Source organism: Sander lucioperca, chromosome 8 (assembly GCF_008315115.2).
Source record: "Sander lucioperca isolate FBNREF2018 chromosome 8, SLUC_FBN_1.2, whole genome shotgun sequence".
Classification (NCBI taxonomy): domain Eukaryota; kingdom Metazoa; phylum Chordata; class Actinopteri; order Perciformes; family Percidae; genus Sander; species Sander lucioperca.
Genome location: NC_050180.1, coordinates 16,447,357 through 16,468,957, shown reverse-complemented (window position 1 = coordinate 16,468,957; position 21,601 = coordinate 16,447,357). Strand labels below are relative to the sequence as shown.

Here is a 21,601-nt window from a genome sequence, read left to right as displayed (position 1 = left end):
TGACAAAACTGAAATCATGTGAGTGCGTGGGTAAAACTGATAGTGTGCGTACAGCCATGCATATGCGTTTCTACAAATTACACACACCATTGAGAAATCACATCAGTCCCATTTCCTGTATTTCCTTGAGTGACACATGCACCTCTCTCACTCACTCTTTCACTCACTCTTTCACTCTCTCTCACTCACTCTCACTCTCTCACACGCTTTGAAAAGTCTGCACTCCATGAGACCGAATATGATAATGAACAAAATAAGCCTCTAATACAACCGCAGATATTCTATGACATGCTGCCTTTATGGACATTTCCATTTAACCTAAACGCAACCTTCATTGCCAATATAATGGAATATCTGTCCTTGGCATAAACATAGCCCACATACTGTATGTGTTCCTTTTACGGGGAAACAAACAAAGCTGGGAGAAAACGGAGAGAGGAAATGATTTGTTTTTGTACAGATCAGTACAACACAGACACAATCTGGCATTATTACTTCACAAGGTGCACACACTGTGCTGATGACCGAGTAGTGTGCACAACCACGGTACCTCTCATTTCCATGAAATTAATGGTAGTCCAGAAAAGATGAGAGGCTGCACCGGGCCTCAAGGTCAGGATCAAGCACTTGACGGCACCCTGTATGCACCGCCGGGAATACAACTCAGCCTTAGGATGCCTGGACCTCTGTAGGTTCTAAACTACTACACACACTCAAAAACTCGTTAAAATTGTGCCTAAACACAATGGCTGAAAGTGCTCCATCGGTTACTGTACTATCACCAGCCTGGAAATACTTTTGATAAATTCTGTGCGTACTTTAAGGAGGGAAATGGGTGCACAATACTGTTGTTACAGTCCCGAGTAGTTATTAAGAGTTTAAAAGGATTTAGCAAATAAAACCACATTATTACAGTTAGACTTAGTTACACTTTTGTACAGGACTTTCAAAATGCCCTTACAACATTGTAAATCACATCAGCGATTTAGGTTTTGTCAGCGAAACAATATGAAAACATGAGAAAATCTTCAAAGAAATAGGCTTCTTTAGTCATCAGTATAACTACACTGACAGCACAGAGTCACTTTTGTTGGTTAAAAGCTGCATCTGAACTATATTTGTCCTTCCCAAAGCTTCCTGCCACAAACATCAAATTACTGCAGGACACTTAATATTATAGGAAACAATTCTGGAAAGAGGTTGCTCGCAATAATTAAAACAAAAAGGTAACAGGGACTAGAAGAGGTCGGGAGTAACGTGACAGGAAAAAAAAACACGCAATGCAATATATCTCACACGTGGGGGTTAATGGGGTGGGGGGGGGTTGCTGCAGCACCTTGTCTGTGTGTAATCTCACGACCAGTTGTTTCTTAAAGTGCATGGCGCATCAATCAACAGTGTTCAGTGAAAACTTTCCACAATACTCAATGATTTTTCACATTGCAGTGGACGCATCATTTGTTAATGAGTCTCATTTGTTTCTTTTTTACCTGAAAGTTAATTTTGGGAGGTTGAGAGGTGGTCCCCACCTGGGGACAAGCCTTATAGTTAAATAAAGTAGGCTTGAATAGACACATTTTAGATGCTGGAAATAGTGTTCATGTAACATTCACATCAACAACACACCCTGAAGTCTATGAAAGAGGGGACATTAAGCCTATATTTTAAATATCATGTTTATAATTTCAGTGTTGCCTGTGTGCTGTCTGATAGTAGTAGCCTAGAAACCGGATGCTTTGAGAATATTCTGGGATGAAATCCTTCCAAAATGTCACATGAGTGAAAAGATGGGGAAGGAGAGAGATAGGAAAGGAGGAAAAGGCAGCGTGTTGACGTTCATCCCCGCTGCTAAGAATAGTTTGCGCAACAAACAACTCCCGACGGCCGTCCAATCCATCACAGTGGTCGGCAGCAGCAGCAGGCAGGCAGGGGGATGGGGGAGCGCAGCGGTCGGAGCTGCATGTATACACCAGACTGCTGGAGCGGAGCCCCGACTCGCACCATTAAACGGAAAACCATCGGGTGTTTTTAGCGGAACCTTATATAGCTCTGTATTTCAGCTTTTTTTTTTTTTTTGGAAGGAAGAGCAAACAAGGACAGGAGCGAAACAAACTCGCTTCTCCCCCTTTTCTCTTGTTTCCAGTTTCTGACGACAACTATTTGAACTTCCTGCGACCCACGGTATACGCGCCGGCACTGCTCATCATTTCCTCCAGGGCTGAGGCCTCTCTATTCTATTCCCCGTGCAGCGTAGTGGTTGCATGCACACAGTTATATTGTGTGTGTGTGTGTGTGTGTGTGTGTGTGTGTGTGTGTGTGTGTGTGTGTGTGGAAGAGACTGAGGACGATATTGGGAATGTGGTTGTATTACCACTAGCAGCTTTTTTTTCCCCTCTCTTTACAAATTGATAAATGCCCAACTAGAAACGCAGATCCACATTTAAAAAGAACCCAGGGCCATCAATCATTCATAAACACCCCCTGTGTTTGGTAGTGTTAACGAGAAACCGGGAATGTGGGTCTTGCTGTACAACGCGAGTGCAGGCACCCTCTTGCTCTTTGTCCCTGGAGCTTTGCCAGGCTTTCTGAAGCGCAGAGCTCCGTTCAGCTCTGAAAAAATGCAGTGTGACGCAGGATAATCTCCGCAGCGACGGGGGTGGGGTGGGCATAAACAGGGATTAAATGCGACCGCGCGCGCGCACGCACACACACACACACACACACACACACACACACACCACCGCGATGCTGTGTGTGTGCGTGTGTGTGTGTGTGTGCGCGCGTCCAAAACGAAAGGAATTCTGTGCACACTGCCGGTGAACAAAATAGAAATCAGCGGGAACAAATCTGGGGGAAAAAAAAAAAACACAAGAGAGCGTACCAAAACTACAGCCTGACTACTAAGTACACAGCCTCAGGGCCTCGCACTCTCACCAGCATCAACAACCAGCATTATTGTGTTTTAAAGAGAGCGTGCGGAAGACAACGCGTGCCCAATTTTAATTGTTATTGATAATCAGGCTGACGTGTGCCAAATGGTCCAATTGATCATCTCAATGTATGGAAGGTAGACATAGCCTACTGCTTCTCAGTGTAGTTTCTGGTATAACAGAAGTGTGTAGCTTGAACAGAGATAGGAGATAAATGCTGTAGAGAGGCGCGGAGAGCGCGCTGCTGGAGGGCAGAGCTGGAGGAAGCCAGCGGCGTCTCCTCAGCTGTCACATTATTAGCGACCGAGCTGTAAACAAGGGGCCCCTGCGTCCTCCCGGGCGCTGCACAGCCGCATGCAAGTCGGTTCACGGTTCAACCCCCCCTCGGCAGCACGGGCGTCAACAACTGCGACATTGTGAGCCCCCCCCCCGCCCCCCCCAGCGCTGTCACTAAGGCCCAGGCGGCGGCTGCTGAACTCTCTATTCATCCCGGGCCAAATGGGGACTAAATGGCCCTTTATGCCAGCAAAGGACCCGATTGTAATAGGGATGCGCATGCATGTGTCGACCCGCGTTTACTGGAGGTTTCTTGACTTTTCTTTGAAATGCTGCCGTTGCTTTCATGTGTTCCTAATGAAAGCACATGACGCTGAAGGACTGATCCCCCTACATATGACCCCCTCCTATAAATAGGATGAATAGTCTGCTTAAATAGGAAGCTTAATTATTGGTGGTGTGTAAAGACGTAAATTAGGCTAAATGAGTGTCAGATTTAACAGTTTCCCAATCAGTGTCAGGTAAGCCGAGCTTCCACACCTCTGACATGGCCTAAATTTCTGGCTTTTTTTTTTTTTATTTATTTTTTTTTTAAAAAGGACACACGTTAAGGTGACATGAGAAAATGATACGGAAAGGCCTAGATCCCATAACTTAAAAATAGCCTACATAATTGATTCTCTACTTAAAATAACTGTAGGTGTTTATTTGGTGGTTGGAGCCTGGTGACGATCCCCAACTCGAGGTCAAGAGCTTCATAACCAACATGAACTCAGTGATGTGCCATGCAGACAGCAGATAATACATTCTTGCTTTGGTTGCTGTAATAAAAACTCCTATCGCCATCACCCTGCTGCACTGCCAAGCGTCTGTGGGATTTCGTCAGATAGATAGATGCCTGAGGCACCGACATCCGAAAACAGACGAGGAGGCCTGATCAAGACTGAGCCTGCAGAGACTCCGAGGAGGGAGGTGAGGTGTGGCCTCACTGCTATATCAATCTTCCGATAGGCCAGAGCGAGGTCAGTAAACTAGAATACAATCAGTGAGTTTTCGATTTTAATAACAGTCCCTGTATCCATATCACATGAAGTCACTGCATCTCACATATATCAGCAAAACCATTCAAGTCAACTTTTGGAGACGTGATTGACAAACATTACGAGAGAGGAACTCTAAAAACTGGGCTTAAACTAACATATATGTGCCTAATCGGCTGCAGAAATATCAGTGTTAATATGCAAGACAGTTGTTAGAGTAGATAATAATGTGAGATGTGGTTCTCCGTAAAGACCGCTTCTGCGCCGGCGAAACAGTACTGGGGGCCGACACATCTCTGCGGGGAAGTGATCCGTGCGCTCCAGACCTAGTCGAAACAAAAAGCTTTGTGGAGCGCTGAGAGAGAGAGAGAGGAAGGGAGGGAGGGAGGGAGGGAGGGAGGGAGGGGGAGGAGACAGCTCTCCCGTTTCATCGCGAGGTCCCGGGAGGCCAGCACGGAGCATAGCTTCAATCAAACCGTGACGTCTCCTCCGGGAGCTGCGCAGCGCCTGGAAAACTGATCTCTCCTCGGCTCTCTGCCGTGCCTCCGCTTTTGTTCACACGCACCTCGCCTCAGCAGCGAGTGCAGCGCCGGCAGCGACGAGACTGTTGTTTTATATCCAGGCGTGAGAGAGGGAGGGAAAACAATAAGACAGAGCTCGTGTCTCCGACTGGATATAAAACAGAACACGGGCATTTCTCTTGATGTTTTTACAGTTACCCCCTGTCTATTGTCCAACACGTTAGAATAGGTTTAATATGCAAAAGTGCTCCTCCTGTGATTTTATTGACACGCTCTCTGTGCGTAATATTCCCTGCGTGCTCCTTATTGATTCCAGATAAGAAAAGCGGACAAACAGCAAGTTAATGGGTTTAAAATGGAGGTGGTGTGATTGTCCCTATACACAGCAGCAGACCCCCCACGGAGAAACCACGCTGGCACATCCACTGTTATAGATCACTCAGCATGACAATATGGCCCAGCAGGCACGAGGCAGGTGATAGCTTCAGGTGCGCCTTCCCCCTCAACATGCAGATCCTTTTAAACTCTTAATAACTCTGGATTTTCGTCACAAAATGCTGGGCTCCTCTGATGTTTTAATGTTACAAACACCTATTCATATATGGATTGTGTGTTACTTACGTGGAGAGACGAGGCTGACAGAGGTGAAAGGGAAACAAGCCGAGCGCCAAATGAAAACCCTATTTTGTTTGGGTGGCCACCCTGGACCCCCACTTTGATAGCTAACGGGCCTGAGCAATAAAACACTGTTTTTGGAAGAAGTGTGAAATCATCTCGCATGAAAAGAGAGAGAGAGAGAGAGAGAGAGAGAGAGAGAGAGAGAGAAATCATATCAATCTCTGGTAAGCAGCCCTCCCCCTCTATGTTTCAACACCTGGAAAACAGATCAGCCCCACACTGACTTTAGCGCACAGTGGAAAAATGATGCGCAAAACAGTCGACAGGGTACACTATAAATAAACTCGGCCCACACAAAATGTGAAGTATTTGTTTTACGTTTCCACAACGCACTTCTTGGGGAACATGCTTTATTACCAAAAGATCAGTTAAAAAAAAAGCCAGCCATGAACAAAGCTCTCTTTGCTTTACAGTTTATGGGTTATTGAGAAAGAGGCTGAAGAAAGGTGGGGAGGTATCTGTAGGCAAGAAAATATTATAATTCTTATGGTATAGCTGCATAATTGTATTTTTTTGTGAGAAAGTCCCAAGACCAATCAAGATTAAAACCCACTATTGTGGCACAAAAAGGCCCATCCAAACCTGAAGCCATGCCTTAATACACATGAGAACACACAAACTAAGCTCAAGGTAACAAGTGGAGGCAGCATAACATGTTATTTTGACAATTTGGTAAATAATTAGCCATATAGTTTTATGGATCACTGTTAATAATCCTCAAATTAGGAACAGTGGTCCAACTTTTCAAGATCTCCACTGGTTTTATTTGTTTTTTATCCTTTAAAAACGACAAGATCCAATGTAACTTAAAGCAGTGACAAGAGTCATACCTCAAAGTACCTATGGGGGCTGAGGTTGCATTTAAATATAATGAATCTTTTATTTTGCATCAAATCCCCCTGAAGTAGCCTCTACCAATTAATCCCCCTGTTCTGTTCCCTCGAAAGGTCCAAACACGAGGTCCTGCTCTCCCAACCTGCTCGAGCGTCAGCCGACTGCGTTATGAGCGACTTTCTACTTTACAGTATATCGTGCGCGGATTGGCTGCCGGGGCTGAAGTGGTCTTTTAGTAGCTGCTTCCCTCACTAAGCTCGTCAATGAGCTGGAGCCAGCCAATATGAGGCTCATCGATCCTGCTAAGAGAGCGTCCCCTAATTAGTGTCTGTGTGGCTCCAGGACAGGCAGCAGGCGTAGCGGAACGAGGAAAACTCCCGCGATATGAGCCGTTCTCCTGCGATGGAGTGTGGCACTGACAGTCATTTTAAGACAAATGCGGCTTTGCTGTTCGTGAAATACCGGCTACGCAGCCCACCGAGGAGCTTTAAAGAACTGTTTGGAAAGACGGTTTAGTTTGGAACAAATCCAACACGCCCTGCAGCACTAATTTCAATTAAACAGCAACTTTATAAGATGTTGTTCATAGCCTACTGATCGCTGCCGCCCACAAACTGGTGCAGGGGAAAGATGACGGTGGAAGAAGTAAAAATGAATTATTTAATGGCAGAGCATATAAATTAGTGGAGTGGATTAAAATGCGAATTGCAATTAAGAAATTATAGTGACAGGAATAAGTGCCATGCACTTTTTTAACTATTTGAATAGCCTATTTAGAGTCTGGAGTGACACGTTCTCCCTACAAGAGGAGCGCGTATGGTAGCTGTGGGGGAAGAGAGTCCTAACTATCGCTACATCAATGCTCCGTGCGCAAAGGTTATTCCCCCGGCAATGCAAAGACTAGACACAGCAAGACTGCGTGCAAGAGTGGAAGACAACGTACTGCAGCGCAAAGTCATATCGGAGAACACCTGCAAGACATGACGCGTGTGTGTGTGTGTGTGTGTGTGTGTGTGTTGGCAGGATGCCAGAGCGGTTTCCATCAACTAGACAGAAAGGTGAGCGGTGCACAGCCCCTTCTCCCCCCCCCCCAACACTGGGGCTGATAAGCGACTGATCAACGTCCACTCTGTCCAAACAAAGCCCCCCCCACCTCCCCACACTCAGCTGCCACACCAAAACACACACACACACACACACACACACACACACAGGGGATGCCCTCCAACTGAACCGTGTATAAACGGAGCAGCACCGCTCGCTTTCCTTTGGCAGGGCGAGGCTGGATTCCGTAACCTTGTTTAGCGCAGAAGGTCCGTGTGCGCGCACGCACACGCGTACATACACACGCTCCCACCCTCGCCCCAGAGGCTCTCACACACTTCGTCACTAAACGGAGTGCGAAAAGCCTGAATATTCACCATCAAGGACGGCGCCACTTTCAAGTCCGCTAATCTCTGGGACGTCCTTCTCACCTCCCTCCGGTTGACAGGACAGTTGTAAAAAGGCCAAGCTCAGGGTCGGATCAGTGTGTGTGTGTGATCAGTGTGTGTGTGTGTGTGTGTTATTTATCAACCACATGCCACTGCCCCGCCGAAACGCACAAAGACCACCCTATGCGCTATTCTTAGAAGTGGCCGATCCTCTCCCAGTCTCTGCGCACAACACCGGGTTATCGCGTTTACATTCAACCCTATGAAGACAGCCTTTGATTTAAAAACACATTTTGAAAACACTGGATCTTTTAAAAGCATAGAAAGCAGACTACAGTTTAGAAGAAGAAAAAAAACAAAGCACTATGCGTTTTGTGTCCTTGTGCAGGAAATTTCACATCGCCAGACTCGTGAAATAAAATACATTTCGATTTGTCATTGATTGCCTCACCTGGTTAATTGGTGCTAGTTCCAGCCGTCGTCCGTGCGCCCCAACTCACGCCTTTTTCCTGTTTTTCCAAGTTAACTAGAGGGACAGCGATCCGTGCGTACGTAGACTAGCCCGGTTACGATCCTGTCTGCTGGAGACACACAATCCCGGCCAAAGAGAAAAACTACTAAAAGTGTCAAACAGGTTATCCACTTGTCAAGAAACAAAACAAGTCTTACATATAAAGCTCTCGGTCCTTATTCTATTGTCTACAGGCAACTCTCATCCATTACCCTATATTTCAAGCTGACTTTTTTGCTGCTGCAAATGTCAGTTGTGTTGCCAGAAAGCACCAAAAAGATCCTGCGCGGAGAAAAAATAAACGTCAGGATGTAGAGAAATCCACAAAAGAAAATCCGTTAAGGTCCTTTCATTCGGAGAGCCAATGCGCCGTGCGGCCCGGGCCGCCACAGGATACAGGTGGCGAGGTCGGCGGACTCGCGGAGAAATTAATTCAGCTCTGCCGTACCTCGCAGCAGCGCCATGTTGGGTTTCAGCGGAGCACGCCGTCCTCGGAAAAAGCCCCTTTCTCCCGCTCTCCGTCACTCCATGTCCTCTCCGATAACGGATTCTGTGTCTCGTAAGGTTTGCTGAAGGTTATTCCGTGTAGCTTTTCGTCCCGCGTCTTGTTCGAGAAGCGTAGAGAACACCCCGATTCGCACCGAGGACGCACGGAGCTGTACGGGGAGTGCCGCACAGAATGGATGAAGGCTGCCGAGACCGAGAGACTCGCTCCACTCCCACTCGCGCAGACTCTACCCAGAAGGCCAGTCGGGAGACCGCAATTACCATAAGCCTCCAGCGCACGGCACTGGCTGCGCGCGCACGCACACACAGAGACACACAGAAAAACACACGCACGCACACACACACAAGCTCCGCTGAAACTCCAAAACAGGAATAAGCGATGTTTTAACAACAGAAATAAGGCAGTAAATAAAGTACAAAATATGATAATAATAATATTTTAAACGTTTTTCAAAATAAGGAAACAATTAGCCTAGATATTTGAAGGAAAAGTGCACAAATCCAAAAGGTATGTTGATAGAGAGACACACATATATATTACCATATAAGACATACAGTTTGCTATACATTGAGTGTAGGTGATGGTGGACGACAGAATGTACACTGTAACCAACTGGGTGTTGGTCTTATTTATAATGGTACAATCACTGGTGTTGGTTTTGTACCTTAGCTTCCCAATTTTTAGTATTGTTTGTTGTTCATTTTTTGTATAAAAAATAGACCGTGAGTACAAATACAAATTAAATGTCACTTCTGTTTTTTTCCAAACCAACAAGGTAAATCTGTGAAGCACGAGGCAATAGAGAGGGGGAGAGAGGGGGGAGAGGGAGAGGCAGCTCAAGGCTGGGGCACATCTGTTAAGGCTCCCATGTCAAGTGAAGGAGGAGGAGGGAGGCTATGAATATCAAGCCTGAGGTGTGTGTGTGTGTGTGTGTGTGTGTGTGTGTGTGTGTGTGTATGAGAGAGAGAGAGAGAGAAGAGAGAAAAGCCAGCAGACAGACAGAAGCAGAGTAGGAGTAGGAAAAGAGAGGGGGACTTGGAAATGGAAGATCTGGCTGCGTTCGCCACAGCTGTTGAAAGTAGGAGTTAGACCAGACTGTCATACACAAACAAACACAAAGCACTCACATATGAGCACATTAAAAAGCAAATCTCATCTTAAAGAGCAAATCATCCAAAAGTTTGGAGACCGGCACTAAAAAAGTGAGAAGAAGAAGAGGGTCTGTGAGATGAAGCGAAAACGCCACTTGCTATCTCTGGACAAAACTGAATCATGCATATGACTTTCTGTGACAAACGGATTCTAAAGCTTTTCTTCAAACTTGAATAAAATCAGGGTGAATTGCTGGGCATGTTTGTTCTAATCAGCCCCACCCTCTACTGTACCTCTCATAACTGGGAGAGCCCACTATGACCATAGTCACTAAACCACAAGGCAACCAAGGCTACAAAATTGTGAGTCACAGCCAACGAGCAGTGGGACAGCAGGCTGGTTACTCTGCTGAGTCTCAGCTGGTTAAAGCTCTGTTCAGTTCTCCTGCCTGCTCTTTATGATCACATAAAGTACATAAAGTTGAACCCGGCTTAAATTTTGCTGGACTGCAAAGTGAAATCACCTGACAAGGCGCTGCGGTGGCCAATCAAACAAGTGCCAGTGTTAACTCCTGTGCTGCTGCACCAAGATATCAATCAAATCATTATTTTATTTATGATTGCACTGCCTGACAAAATAATCCTGAATGCAGGTTGATGGCAACACCTGTGCTATGTTATCGGCTGGGTTTATATTTTAAATTAGGGATCTTAATTTTACTGATTCAAGTACCTTGTCAGGGGCTGACAGTATGTATAGGCACAGTGTAACAGGATTCAGGTTACAGAATAGGTTACAGAACATAACAGGTTTCAGGATGGTGACAGTGCTTTGGATGTGGATTGTTAGTATAAATAATGGGTCATAAAGACATTTGATGTGCCCCTTTCAGAACTGTCAGCATGGAGGTTTTCAGATGCAACCTGATTGTCTCCAAGCAGTCTGAGAAGCTGCTCTGTTGTAAGCCACAATTTAATTCGTTATAAACTACCAAATCACCAAGAAGTCAGTCAGGATGATTCTTTCTAAATGCTGAAAACTCCTATAATACTCAGGTCCTAAGCAGTTAAAAACTGACTCTTACTGACGTCACACACAACTAATAATCACATTGAAAGGTCAAATATGTGTTGGAAAGACGGCGAAATCACAACACAAGACACCGGGTCTTCCTCTCCCTTCTGCTCTGACTCAGAGGCAAACAGCTCTCTCCATCACTCACTGGAAAACTGGATTAGGATGAATATTGCTCTGAGGAACCGCAGGGCGAACCAAGTTTCTGACACTCAAACACAAAAACACACAGTTGTAGGTACAGAAAAAACACCTATGCTGAGTCTAAGGGAGACACAAAAACACAGGTCTGGAGAGCGAGCACAGGCCTTTTTATGGTTGCACTTTTACGACTGCGTGTGAACTTTGTGGTTTGAAAAGCCAGCCCGAGAACAGCATGTGCCTTTGAAAACACTCATGTAAGATAATGGTGACAAAAAACGTGCTTAAAATCTGTGATCCCATCCTCTAACTGTCATTCTATATCATGCATAGGTGTGAGTGTCTTGTATAAACCAAAACAGCGTAAATACACACGTGCGTGCACCCAGGTGTAGAGGGAGCCACACTCTGGGAGGTCACAGTGATCCAACCATCTGCTGTTGCAATCAGACACTGAAGGGGTAGCCTGACAAACACACACACACACAAAGTATTCATGACAAGTTCACATAAGCACACAAACATACACACCTTCCACACACATTAACCAAATATACACGTGATGTCCTCAAAACAGACACACATTTTGAAGGGGCTGACTGCCAACGCACGCACGCACACGCACACACACACACACACACACACACACACACACACACACAGTCGGCAGGCTCAGATTTCAGGAAGCTCTTTGCACGCAGCTCAGTCCACAGCAGCCGGTACTAATCAGCACAATCCACCTGCAGATCGTTATGGATCGCTTACTGCAACTCACACAGCCACAAACACACACACACGCACACGCGCACACGCACACACGCGCGCGCGCACGCAAACTTTCCTGAACAATCAGCATGCACAGGCTCAGACACGTGCGCACGTACAATCATGAACACACACTTTTAAAAACACTCATGATGCTGATTAGCCCACGCATTGTTCATGGTAGTCTGAAAATCACCCAATGTTCAAATAAAATGTTTATGGGAACTCACTGTGTAGGCTATTCACGATAGTCAATGGTGACTTTATAGTGAGCGTATTCATTGTTTAAAATCAATTTTCTAATCTAAAATTCATCTCCAAAGCTCTAAAGGTTGAAAATGCCTTGATACGGCTACTGAAATTTCAGCACAGCACCATTTTCTCCCCGCGCGCACGCGCATTTATGCACCCCCACCGGTGTTGTGGCTAACCGGTTCCCCACAGGCGCGCCACGCTGCGTAGCGCGGCCTCACCGGGGATAATTACAGCCTGGCGCGGCAGGGCGAGCGTGGCTTCGAGCCAAACACTGCTGCTCACGAGAGAGAGAGAGAGAGAGAGAGAGAGAGAGAGAGAGAGAGATTATTGGAGCAGTGAGAGACATGGACATATAGATTAAACCCTAATCAATAGGCTGCTAAATTCATCGATGCAATTAATCAGTGGGCCCGTGACATAAAATAACCAACACGATCAATCACACTTCATTCCGACCTTGGGGATCACAAGCGGCAACCCCCCCCCTCCAAACGCGCGGACAAAAACGTTGAACAGTCGTTTTTTCTTTTTCTTTTATTTTTTTTTTTAGAGAATAAAGATTAAAACCTTCAAACGAACCTTATCTGAGAGGAAGGAGAAGCGGTGGCGGCTCTCAGCGCAGCACAAGAAATACCCCCCCCCCCCCCTCCTCTCTCTCTCGTCTGTCGGCCTCTGTCGAGTTCCGCTCATAACCTCTCCACCCACCCTCCCAGTTACCCGCCTCTCCCTGCTTTCCGCTGCTGGCGGGGAGCGCACACACATACACTTTTACACACAGAGCGAGGGAGACAGACACACACCCACCTCTTTATAGCTCTCTCGCTCTGACACGCACACACAAGCATGCACAGCCTTGCACACACCACACACACACACACACACACACACACACACACACACAGAGGCAGGCAGCGTCAATAAAAAGCCCAGCGCTGTGAGAGGCCGCCGGCACTCAACTCCCCCCTCCTGCCACTGCGATTAGCGGAGGCTGGCTGGCTGGGGAGAGGCGCCCCTCTGTTATCTGGGGCGGTGGCAGCCTGTGTGTGTTGAGAGAGAGAGAGAGAGAGAGAGAGAGAGAGAGAGAGAGAGAGAGAGAGAGAGAGAGAGAGAGCGAGAGAGAGCGAGCGAGAGAGAGAGAGAGCGAGAGAGAGAGCGAGCGAGAGAGAGAGAGAGAGCGAGCGAGCGAGCGAGAGAGAGAGAGAGAGAGAGAGAGAGAGAGAGAGAGAGAGAGAGAGAGATTAATTTAACTCTTTCGGGGCCGGATCGCAGCGCTTGAAGCTCCGCTCGCTGCTGCACACCGCTCAGGCAGCAGCCGAGCTGTTATTAGACAGGACGCAGGAGAAAGAAGGACATTAAACAGACGATTATCAAGAAATACAAATGTAATGTTAATTTAATACAAAAAATGTTAATTACTATGAGGGGCCATCTAGGACATTATTCACAATTACCTCACACACATACAAGTGAAATGCTCTCACACACACTACTGAAATGCTTTAATATACACTACTGAAAAATTATACGCTCACATACTATACTGAAACCTCACACACATACAAGTGAAATGCTCTCACACACTACTGAAATGCTTTAATATACACTACTGAAAAATTATACGCTCACATACTATACTGAAACCTCACACACATACAAGTGAAATGCTCTCACACACTACTGAAATGCTCTCATATGCAGAAACATGTTGTACATTCATGTTTGGGATAAGCAGAATATGGAACGTGTGTTTTTATTTAATACTCTTGCACTGAGTTTAGTTGGTGATAAGTTAAAAAATCTCTTCAGTGGGTGGGGGGTTCTGCCAGGGAAATTTGGACCCATGTGTTCAATATTTCTAAAATTTTGCCTACAACCCTGAATGTAGGGCAATGGCTGAATCTACCTTATAAAAAGGCAAAAATCTGTCCAGGAGCCAATATTTAGTGAAAAGACGTCTGAGTGACATTTTCATCTAAACATGGTCAAATTGATATTATTTAGATTTTGTCAAGCTGGGACATATACTCAAGTATAATATTGCCACTTTTAGACATATTAGAAACTCACAGTTGAAGCATCTAAGATATATCCAAAAGAAATTTCTCATTTAATCTACTGCATATCACGTTGGTCGCAGGCAAGTAAGCTATAGCCTTGGAACCATTGGAATTTCTTCACATCACAAGCCTTTAAAGGTCTTTGGAAACCACATTACCTACTTGTACAATGTACAAAAACATACTGCTCCTGCACCATTGAGGAGCTTTGTTTAGCTCTGCTCTGAGAAAAAAAACCACAGATTCAAGTTCAGTGTCAAGAGGTGAGTGAGAAATCCTGAGAAGCACCTACAACCTGTCTTTACATTTATGGCCACAGTGCAATAGAAGAAACTACCTGATCATTTGAAATGCGGTGTTTGTATGGTTGATGGGATTTATTGTACATTCCAGTTAGTTTATTGTATTTTGTAGTGTTTGTTTAGTCCTTTGGAAAATAGTAGCTAAATCTGTTTTTTTGTGCACAGAGCATGGCAAATGCATTCAATAGAATCAAGAGTGTATGGCTGTAAACGGCTGCATCTCTGATTATTACTAATATGCTATGTTAAAAACTCATCAATGAGCCACACAAGATGATGTTTTTTCATTACAATGAACATGACCACTGTAGTTTATTTTGAGGCAATCGCACATACACCAGCCTGCTGCCGTAAATACAATAGGGCACCAAATGTGTATTAATCCACAACTGAAAATAGTCTCCAACTAATGCTGCATAACTCCTGTTTAAGTATGTTTGCTAACTATACAGTGCCATTTTTTTTTTTTGGAAAATTACTGAGCTTTGAAAAAATAAAACTAGGCCCTACATATACTGTATTTGGGAGCTGTTATTAAACATTCATTTCTTCAGTAGGAACAAATGGGCTGAGTGCCACAGACAGAGAAGGGAAGTTGGAAGATGGTTTTAGTCTTTCCCAGGATTTGTTGACAATAGGAACAGTATAGAATAACACTTTTAAGGCTGAAGCACATGGGCTAAATCTTAGATCTCTGTATATATTAAGGTTTACGTTTACGTTTTGAACATAAAATTAACTTTAATATTTCAAGTTTTGCATCTGCTCAAATGCCACTCTTTTATGTCTGCATATCGGCAAAAAAAGAGGGTAATTTGACACATTCTTGCAGGCCTGTAAAGCTCCAGTTCAATACAAACAGCCTAGAGCTATCTAATTAAAACATTTGATGTAAAGGGCTACACAAGAACTTCCAGTCAATTGCTTATACTTTTAAGACATCAGTCATGCAGGCTGTAATCTCCCCATTAACCTTCTCCAGCCTTATATTTACTGTAAGCGGCGGGTGAGCAGAGTTTAGGAGGGGCTATACCCTCCACCACATCCCTGCCTGTAAATACAGCTGGGGCTCTAATAAACAGCAGATGAGGCTCCCGGTGGAAGCCGCGCAGAGGAGCAAACACCCATCGGGCCTGCCTAGCTGTCGCTCCGAAGTGACAGAGCTCCAGCTTGTTTTTCAGCGTCTGGGCTGCTGCTGCTGTCGCCTCCCTCCCTCCCTCCCTCCCTCCTTCTTCCTCTCTCTGTGCGTCACAGCTAGGTCATGGCCGGACTCCAACAATGGCTCCGGTTTCTCGAGCCACATGCACAAATGCCCCACACAGACTCACAAGCGCCACACACACACACGCGCGCACACAAACCCCCCACACAGACACACAGACGCACAAGCGCGAGACACACACACACACACACACACACACACACACACACACACACACACACACACAAATGATAGGGTGGCGAGGCGAGCTAATAGTAGGCAGTGCGCCTGTCGACATGCCCGTGGGCCGCGGGTGTTAAATTGTATCCAATTACGGCGCATGCAACGATATGAGGGGGGAATAATAATTCTTCTTGCGTGACAGGGAGATTCGCTTATTTCCCGGGCTCTTTATATGGAGGGGGTGCGGGGCTCGATACGTTCAAGGGTCTGCAGGAGAGCTGTGTAGGTGCGTGTAGGAAAAGTCTGGTTTTCTGGAGGACATGGCGCACATATTTTATTAATCAAAATCCAGTTAACCAGATTTGGAGACACGGCAGGGGCCAGCAGTGTCCGACCAATAATTAATATCCATTATGTAAGCAGCCCAGGTCTTAACGCACACACATGCACACAAACCATCAACGGACACTTCACAGGATGCAGGGACGTGACACCAGGGAATGAGGGATTGCATCAATGTGAAAATGAAATAAACACACCCAGTCTCAGCTTTGTTATGAAATGTCTCTCCTGCTCATTTATTTGATGGAGTGCACAGTCAAGTAAAACCAGTAACAGTGCCAAAAGAGGGGTAGAGGGGCACAGTGCAAGTGTGTGTAATCCAGTGGTGGGGCTCTGTGAACTACAAACTAAAGTTGCACTCTAATGTCATTGACGCCCAGCAGAAAAGTTCAACTACTCAAGGGTAAAATGGGTCAAGTGTCAGTTCATTAGTTCAACTTGTCAAAGAGGCAGCTGACGAAACCACCTTGATGTGTGGAAAAACCAAATGGGCTGAGGTTGGATATAAAGCGACTCCATTATCCTGCCGATCACACCATAGCTTTGTCCCCTCAAAGCATGACTGACAAGGGCCATGAGGTGATGAACCCTCAAAGGCTGTTGCTATGCCATGTGTGTGTCCTCGTTTTCAACCTGTTTTGACAGGCACCTTAAGGTCCTGACACACCAACCCAATAATCAGCCATCGGACAGTCTGGCGAGGTCAGTGACTCGAGTCTGTTCGGCGTGTTCCATGCTGTCGTCCATCGGAGGGGGCCGTCTGCCTTCATTTTGGCCGATTTGACATGTTGAATCGGAGGGCGGGCAGTCGGACTCAATGACCAATCTGATTGGTGGAGTGCTAACCCGGACATGACGAGCAGGATGAGCGGGACGAACGCCTCTCAAAATCTGATGAAAATCTTTTAAACTGACTTTTGTCGATCTGAAATGAAGACAGATTCAGCAACTGTATGGCCTATTTCTCACTTAAAATGTTTTCAGAAACACGTTTCAGTGAACTATTTTCGTAAAATACGAGATCGTATTCCGAACGAGCCGCCATTATGGCCGGCTGGAGAAGCCAGTCCCACGTGGCACGTTTGTCATTTCCGGTTTTCATTTTAGCGCCGTCTGCTGTTGTGGAGACGGATTACGTCTCGCACGCGCAGAACGTATGCTCAAGTGCTCCGAGGCACTTTTTGGACCTCGGGGAGCCGACTGATCAGTCCGACTGCCTTTTCTGCCAACAGTCGGCCGTTGGGTTGGTGTGTCAGAGCCATTAGAGAAAGCACGTGTTAACCGATTACATGTTTTTTAGTTGTTCATAAGGCTATTTGTATTGAATCTGCTCGACTGTCACGTGAGAGCAGCAGGTTTGGACCGAACTGCACATTCAAGTCTGAGGCACGTACAAAAATAGAGTATACACTTAAATATATACAGTGCATTGATAAATACAGTATAACAAACAAATGTGGCATTTCATAAAAATACAAAAACAACCTTTCAAAGTAATATTTGTGCGACAATTGCAACAACAGTAATGCCATATAAAAAGGAAAAACAGAAAAACAGAAAACAAATACTGTCTGAGGAAGGAAAAACTCCTTTAGGACTTATTTGCCCTACCAAGTCATCTTCACTGTTTTAAAAAAACCCCTCCTATATTTCCACAATACCTCACCTCCCCTCACCCCTATCGCGAAGAAAATTGTTCAGAATTGGGATCAATCTCAGCGTAGATGCTTTCACGTCTGACACACAAGGTGCTTTTTAAAAAGGCCTGCTTTTCACCTCCTCCCCTGTAGAGAAGTGAAAAGGTAATTGCTCTGAATGCTAAACTAACACCTTGTTATGATTGCCTTTCAGCCGTTCTTTATGGGTATTTTTCCCCCTTTCATTTTGGTGGTATGCCAAAGTGCTGCAGAATGCAGGAGTCAAGCAGGCAGCGCAGAGAGGGGAAATCGTTTTAAGACCTTTGGGATGCAGCAGATGCCTTTAACATTAGGAGGATCTTTTGAGCCGCTCCTTTCTTCCTCCACTCTCGTGGTAGTATTGCAGGGAGCTGCAGCTCTGCCTAGTGTGTGTGTGTGTGTGTGTGTACGTGCGTGTACGTGTCTGTGTGTGTGTGTCTTTAGGATATTAAATAGTAAAGGATGGGGATTAATAATGGAACCTGACAGCTCATCTCCGCCTTCTATCTGCCTGACTGTCCCCCCCAATCTTCCCTTCCATTCCCTCCCTACCTCTTGTTCCTCCCTCTCAGTTTCTAATCCGCTGCGTCTCTTTCTGGCTGTGACCTCCAGCTCTTCTCCCTCTCTCTTTCTCTCTCTCCCCAACTCTCTCTCAGGGCCCTCGGTCTTTCAGGGTCATGTCAGGAGAGTAGAAGAGCACGTTGGTGTCATCGTCGTCGTCATCGCTGAGGTCGACCAGGTCAGCCTGTGTGTAGCGCACCGCCCCAGGGTGGTACTCTCCGATCCTTGTCCTGTCACACAGCCGTGACTGCAGAGCCAGCTAGAAAACAGACACACGCACAGTTTGAAATTAACACACACGTGTGTACTGGTGTAAAGAGTATGTCCACATTAAACCGTTTTGATGAAAAACAAGAATTTGAAGATGTTTTTCTCATTGTTCTGGCCATCCATTCACACTATGATTGCTGTTTTACACACACACACACACACACACACACACACACACACACAAAACGCTGACCATTCAAACAGAATGGCATAAACGCCAGAGGCAAGACAGGCTGAACTGATTGTGAACTAAGGCTGAATCTCATTTCTCTGTCTTACCCCTTCCCCTTACCCCTACCCCTTCGTCTTACCCCAAATGGCAACCTGGTGCTGCCATTTAAGTCGCAAAAATTGGAGTGCCAACCTGGAGAAGTTAAGAAATGTCCAACTTCATGCTAATATACTCTAACACGCGGGAGCGACAATGCTTGTCTTGATTCCCTCTGGAAACTGAAGCACAGTTGCTTTCATTTTTTACTCCACTAAACTACATAAAAGTACCATAATTAAATAAAATGGAGGAAAGGCATTTTGTCACAGTCAATGGCACTCAATATCATATAACTTAAACTATCAGCATTTTATTAAGAAAAACTTGAACATGAACAGCTTTGTGGTGCACCAGTACAGTAGACAAAGGATAAAATATCTGTCCAGAGCTACTTTAAGTGTAATTTACATGCTTAATGCTTAAAACGCTTGCAAGCCCCAGGGTGTTGAGAATCAAGAGAGAGCCTGCTACGTTCAGTCCGTTAAGGGACCCCACACCTTTCTGATGTTAAATTGGGGGCTGTTGTGTCCGACCATTTCTGCCACTTTCTGAAACCGACAGTCACACCCACTTCACGACATGATATGTCAGCTGAGGTGAGAAAGGAGCCAGGGTTTGAACTTCAACCTCTAGCTCTCTTTTTTCATTCTTTATTCTTTACACATCTATTTCTGTCACTTTCCATGCAAACAACCTAGTGCAACACTATGAATGTAATATAAATATTAACTTTTGTCTTCTGGCATGGTCGGACAACACATCTTACAAAGTAGTTTTGGGTAGCATAACTCAATAGTTGAGTCATGCAAGAGACACCCTGTTCCAACCTGTTTTAACATCCGTCCTGAGTGATCCAAAAACTCAAAAACCACATTTGGAGGTGGTTTGAGACGCATGTGTCCACATTCTAATAGCAGTGAAAACGGGAATGTGTCCAGTGTCCACATTAAAGACCGCCTACTCAGCTGTGAGCGGAACTACGTAGCCTACTCATTCAAAATATTTCTCATGTCACAGAAACCACTGAGTGAATCGTGTGTTTTGGATGTTATTGTTTCTGTGCTGCCTGCTCTTGGCTGTCTGCAGCTCTGCTGCCTTGAAAAGGTATACAATAACGTTATTTTTAGTTTCATAAAATGTCCCTGAATTCACGAATATGTAGGATATTACTACAAAACTTCATTTATTGTCTAGCATTGCCAGAGGTATGCAGCGCTGTCGGCGAACTGAGCGGTCAATGCAGCGACTGTGAAATGTAACGCGTGTGTTGCTGATGACTCCTAAGCGAACATGAAACGTAAAATAAAATAATATAAACTAAACTTCAAACCACAGAGATACAGTTAGAAGCTACAAAAGTACTGAGAGCTGAACACAGAGACTTTTAAAAAAAAACAACTTTTTTCTACTGCACAGGTCCCGCCGCCCGCCAGTAGACATCCCTATGTTGGCACCCTTGTACAGTCTATGGTCGGCACACAGACAGACTGTGGGCAGCACTTTTTTCATTTTACAACTGACACTTATAAACACACACAACCAGCCTATGCAAATGGAAATGATGTCCGTGTTTATTTGCATATAGAGCGGGGAAGTGAGATCCGATCACAAGTGGTCACTCAGGACGCATTTGGAGACACATTCTACTGACAGGTGAAAACACTTGTACCTAGAGCTGTCCACTTGTGATCGGATCACTCAGGATGGATGTTAAAACCAGGTCAGAACGGGGCCAGAGAGTCTGCTACTTTGAGTTTGTGTATGTATAAACAGGGCAGTAGAGCCGAGTGGAGCATACTGGACACCTTTAGTGTGAAACAATGATCTAAGCCTGATCATGAACTGTACAGCAGCTAAGTTAGGAAGACAACTCTTTGTCACCTCTAACTTTTTCTGGTCACTTATTTCAAATGTCAAACTAGTTGAGTATGCAATAAAGGTGTGATCAACCTGTATTAATGCTGATTTTGTCAGAAGACTTTGGAACTGCCATCCAACTGGTTAACAGGTGACATTTATGACCTGCAATCAAATCCATATTTCATGCTCATTCAGTTGTCTTACAGAAACAGAAAATATCTAAAAGAAAATAACAAAATAGTGAATTTCAGCCATTTTAAAACACAGTATAGGTGATCACAGAGAGCGCAGCATGTTTAAAGTAAAGCTGAGACTCAGCAGAGTAACCGTAAAACGTAGACACAAATTGTTTTCACATAAACAGCATTTTCAAAAGTAGCTGGCTTAGTGTGGACGTACTTTAAGATTGCAGCGATACCGAGACACATGTTTTTTCCTGCATGCACACTGCATACACACAGAAAAAGTAAGAGGTGAGCTCATTGCAGAGCCAGAGGCAGTTCAGCTGTGTGGCTAGAATGCAGATCAATATCAGGGAAGGAAAGAGTGGAAGAGGGGGGAGAGAGGGAGCGAGAGGGAGAGTACACAGGTGGGAGGGAGATGCAACACAAAGGAGAGCGGCAGAAATAATGTAAGAGATAAATGCCAGAGATGCTGTAACAGGGTACAGGGAACAGAGGAGGCATGGGAACAGACACACATCCAGAGAGATAGAGATAGGAAGAGAGACGGAGGAGTCAAAGACCGCAAGGAAAAGAGGAAAAAGACAACAGAGGAATGGATCAAGCAAGAGATACGAGGCAGAGAGACAGTTTACATG

The 21,601-nt window shown here is 45.3% G+C and overlaps 2 protein-coding genes and 1 long non-coding RNA gene across 8 annotated transcripts in view; 1 reads left to right on the top strand and 2 right to left on the bottom strand.

The window, feature by feature from the left end:
- Positions 1–12,709, bottom strand: part of bcor (BCL6 corepressor) — a 38,704-nt gene extending 25,995 nt beyond the window's left edge. For 2 of the 3 annotated variants that reach the window (XM_036004420.1, XM_036004421.1), the window contains exon 1: positions 8,164–9,037. The gene's annotated coding sequence lies outside the window, so the exon portion shown is untranslated. Of the gene's footprint in view, positions 1–8,163; positions 9,038–12,637 lie in introns of those variants that run through there. The other variant, XM_031291820.2, reaches the window with a different exon arrangement.
- LOC118495609 lies at positions 1,816–20,088 on the top strand. Its single transcript, XR_004898095.1, has 3 exons — positions 1,816–1,826; positions 15,260–15,264; positions 20,026–20,088. It is a non-coding gene; the product is annotated as an uncharacterized LOC118495609 (long non-coding RNA).
- si:dkey-100n23.5 (cyclic AMP receptor-like protein A) overlaps positions 17,436–21,601 on the bottom strand; it is a 45,217-nt gene continuing 41,051 nt past the window's right edge. For all 4 annotated transcript variants that reach the window (XM_031292069.2, XM_031292140.2, XM_031291939.2 and 1 more), the window contains one exon: positions 17,436–18,639. In XM_031292069.2, coding sequence (XP_031147929.1) covers positions 18,472–18,639 — 168 coding nt within the window. In that variant the 3' untranslated portion in view covers positions 17,436–18,471. The remainder of the gene's footprint in view (positions 18,640–21,601) is intronic.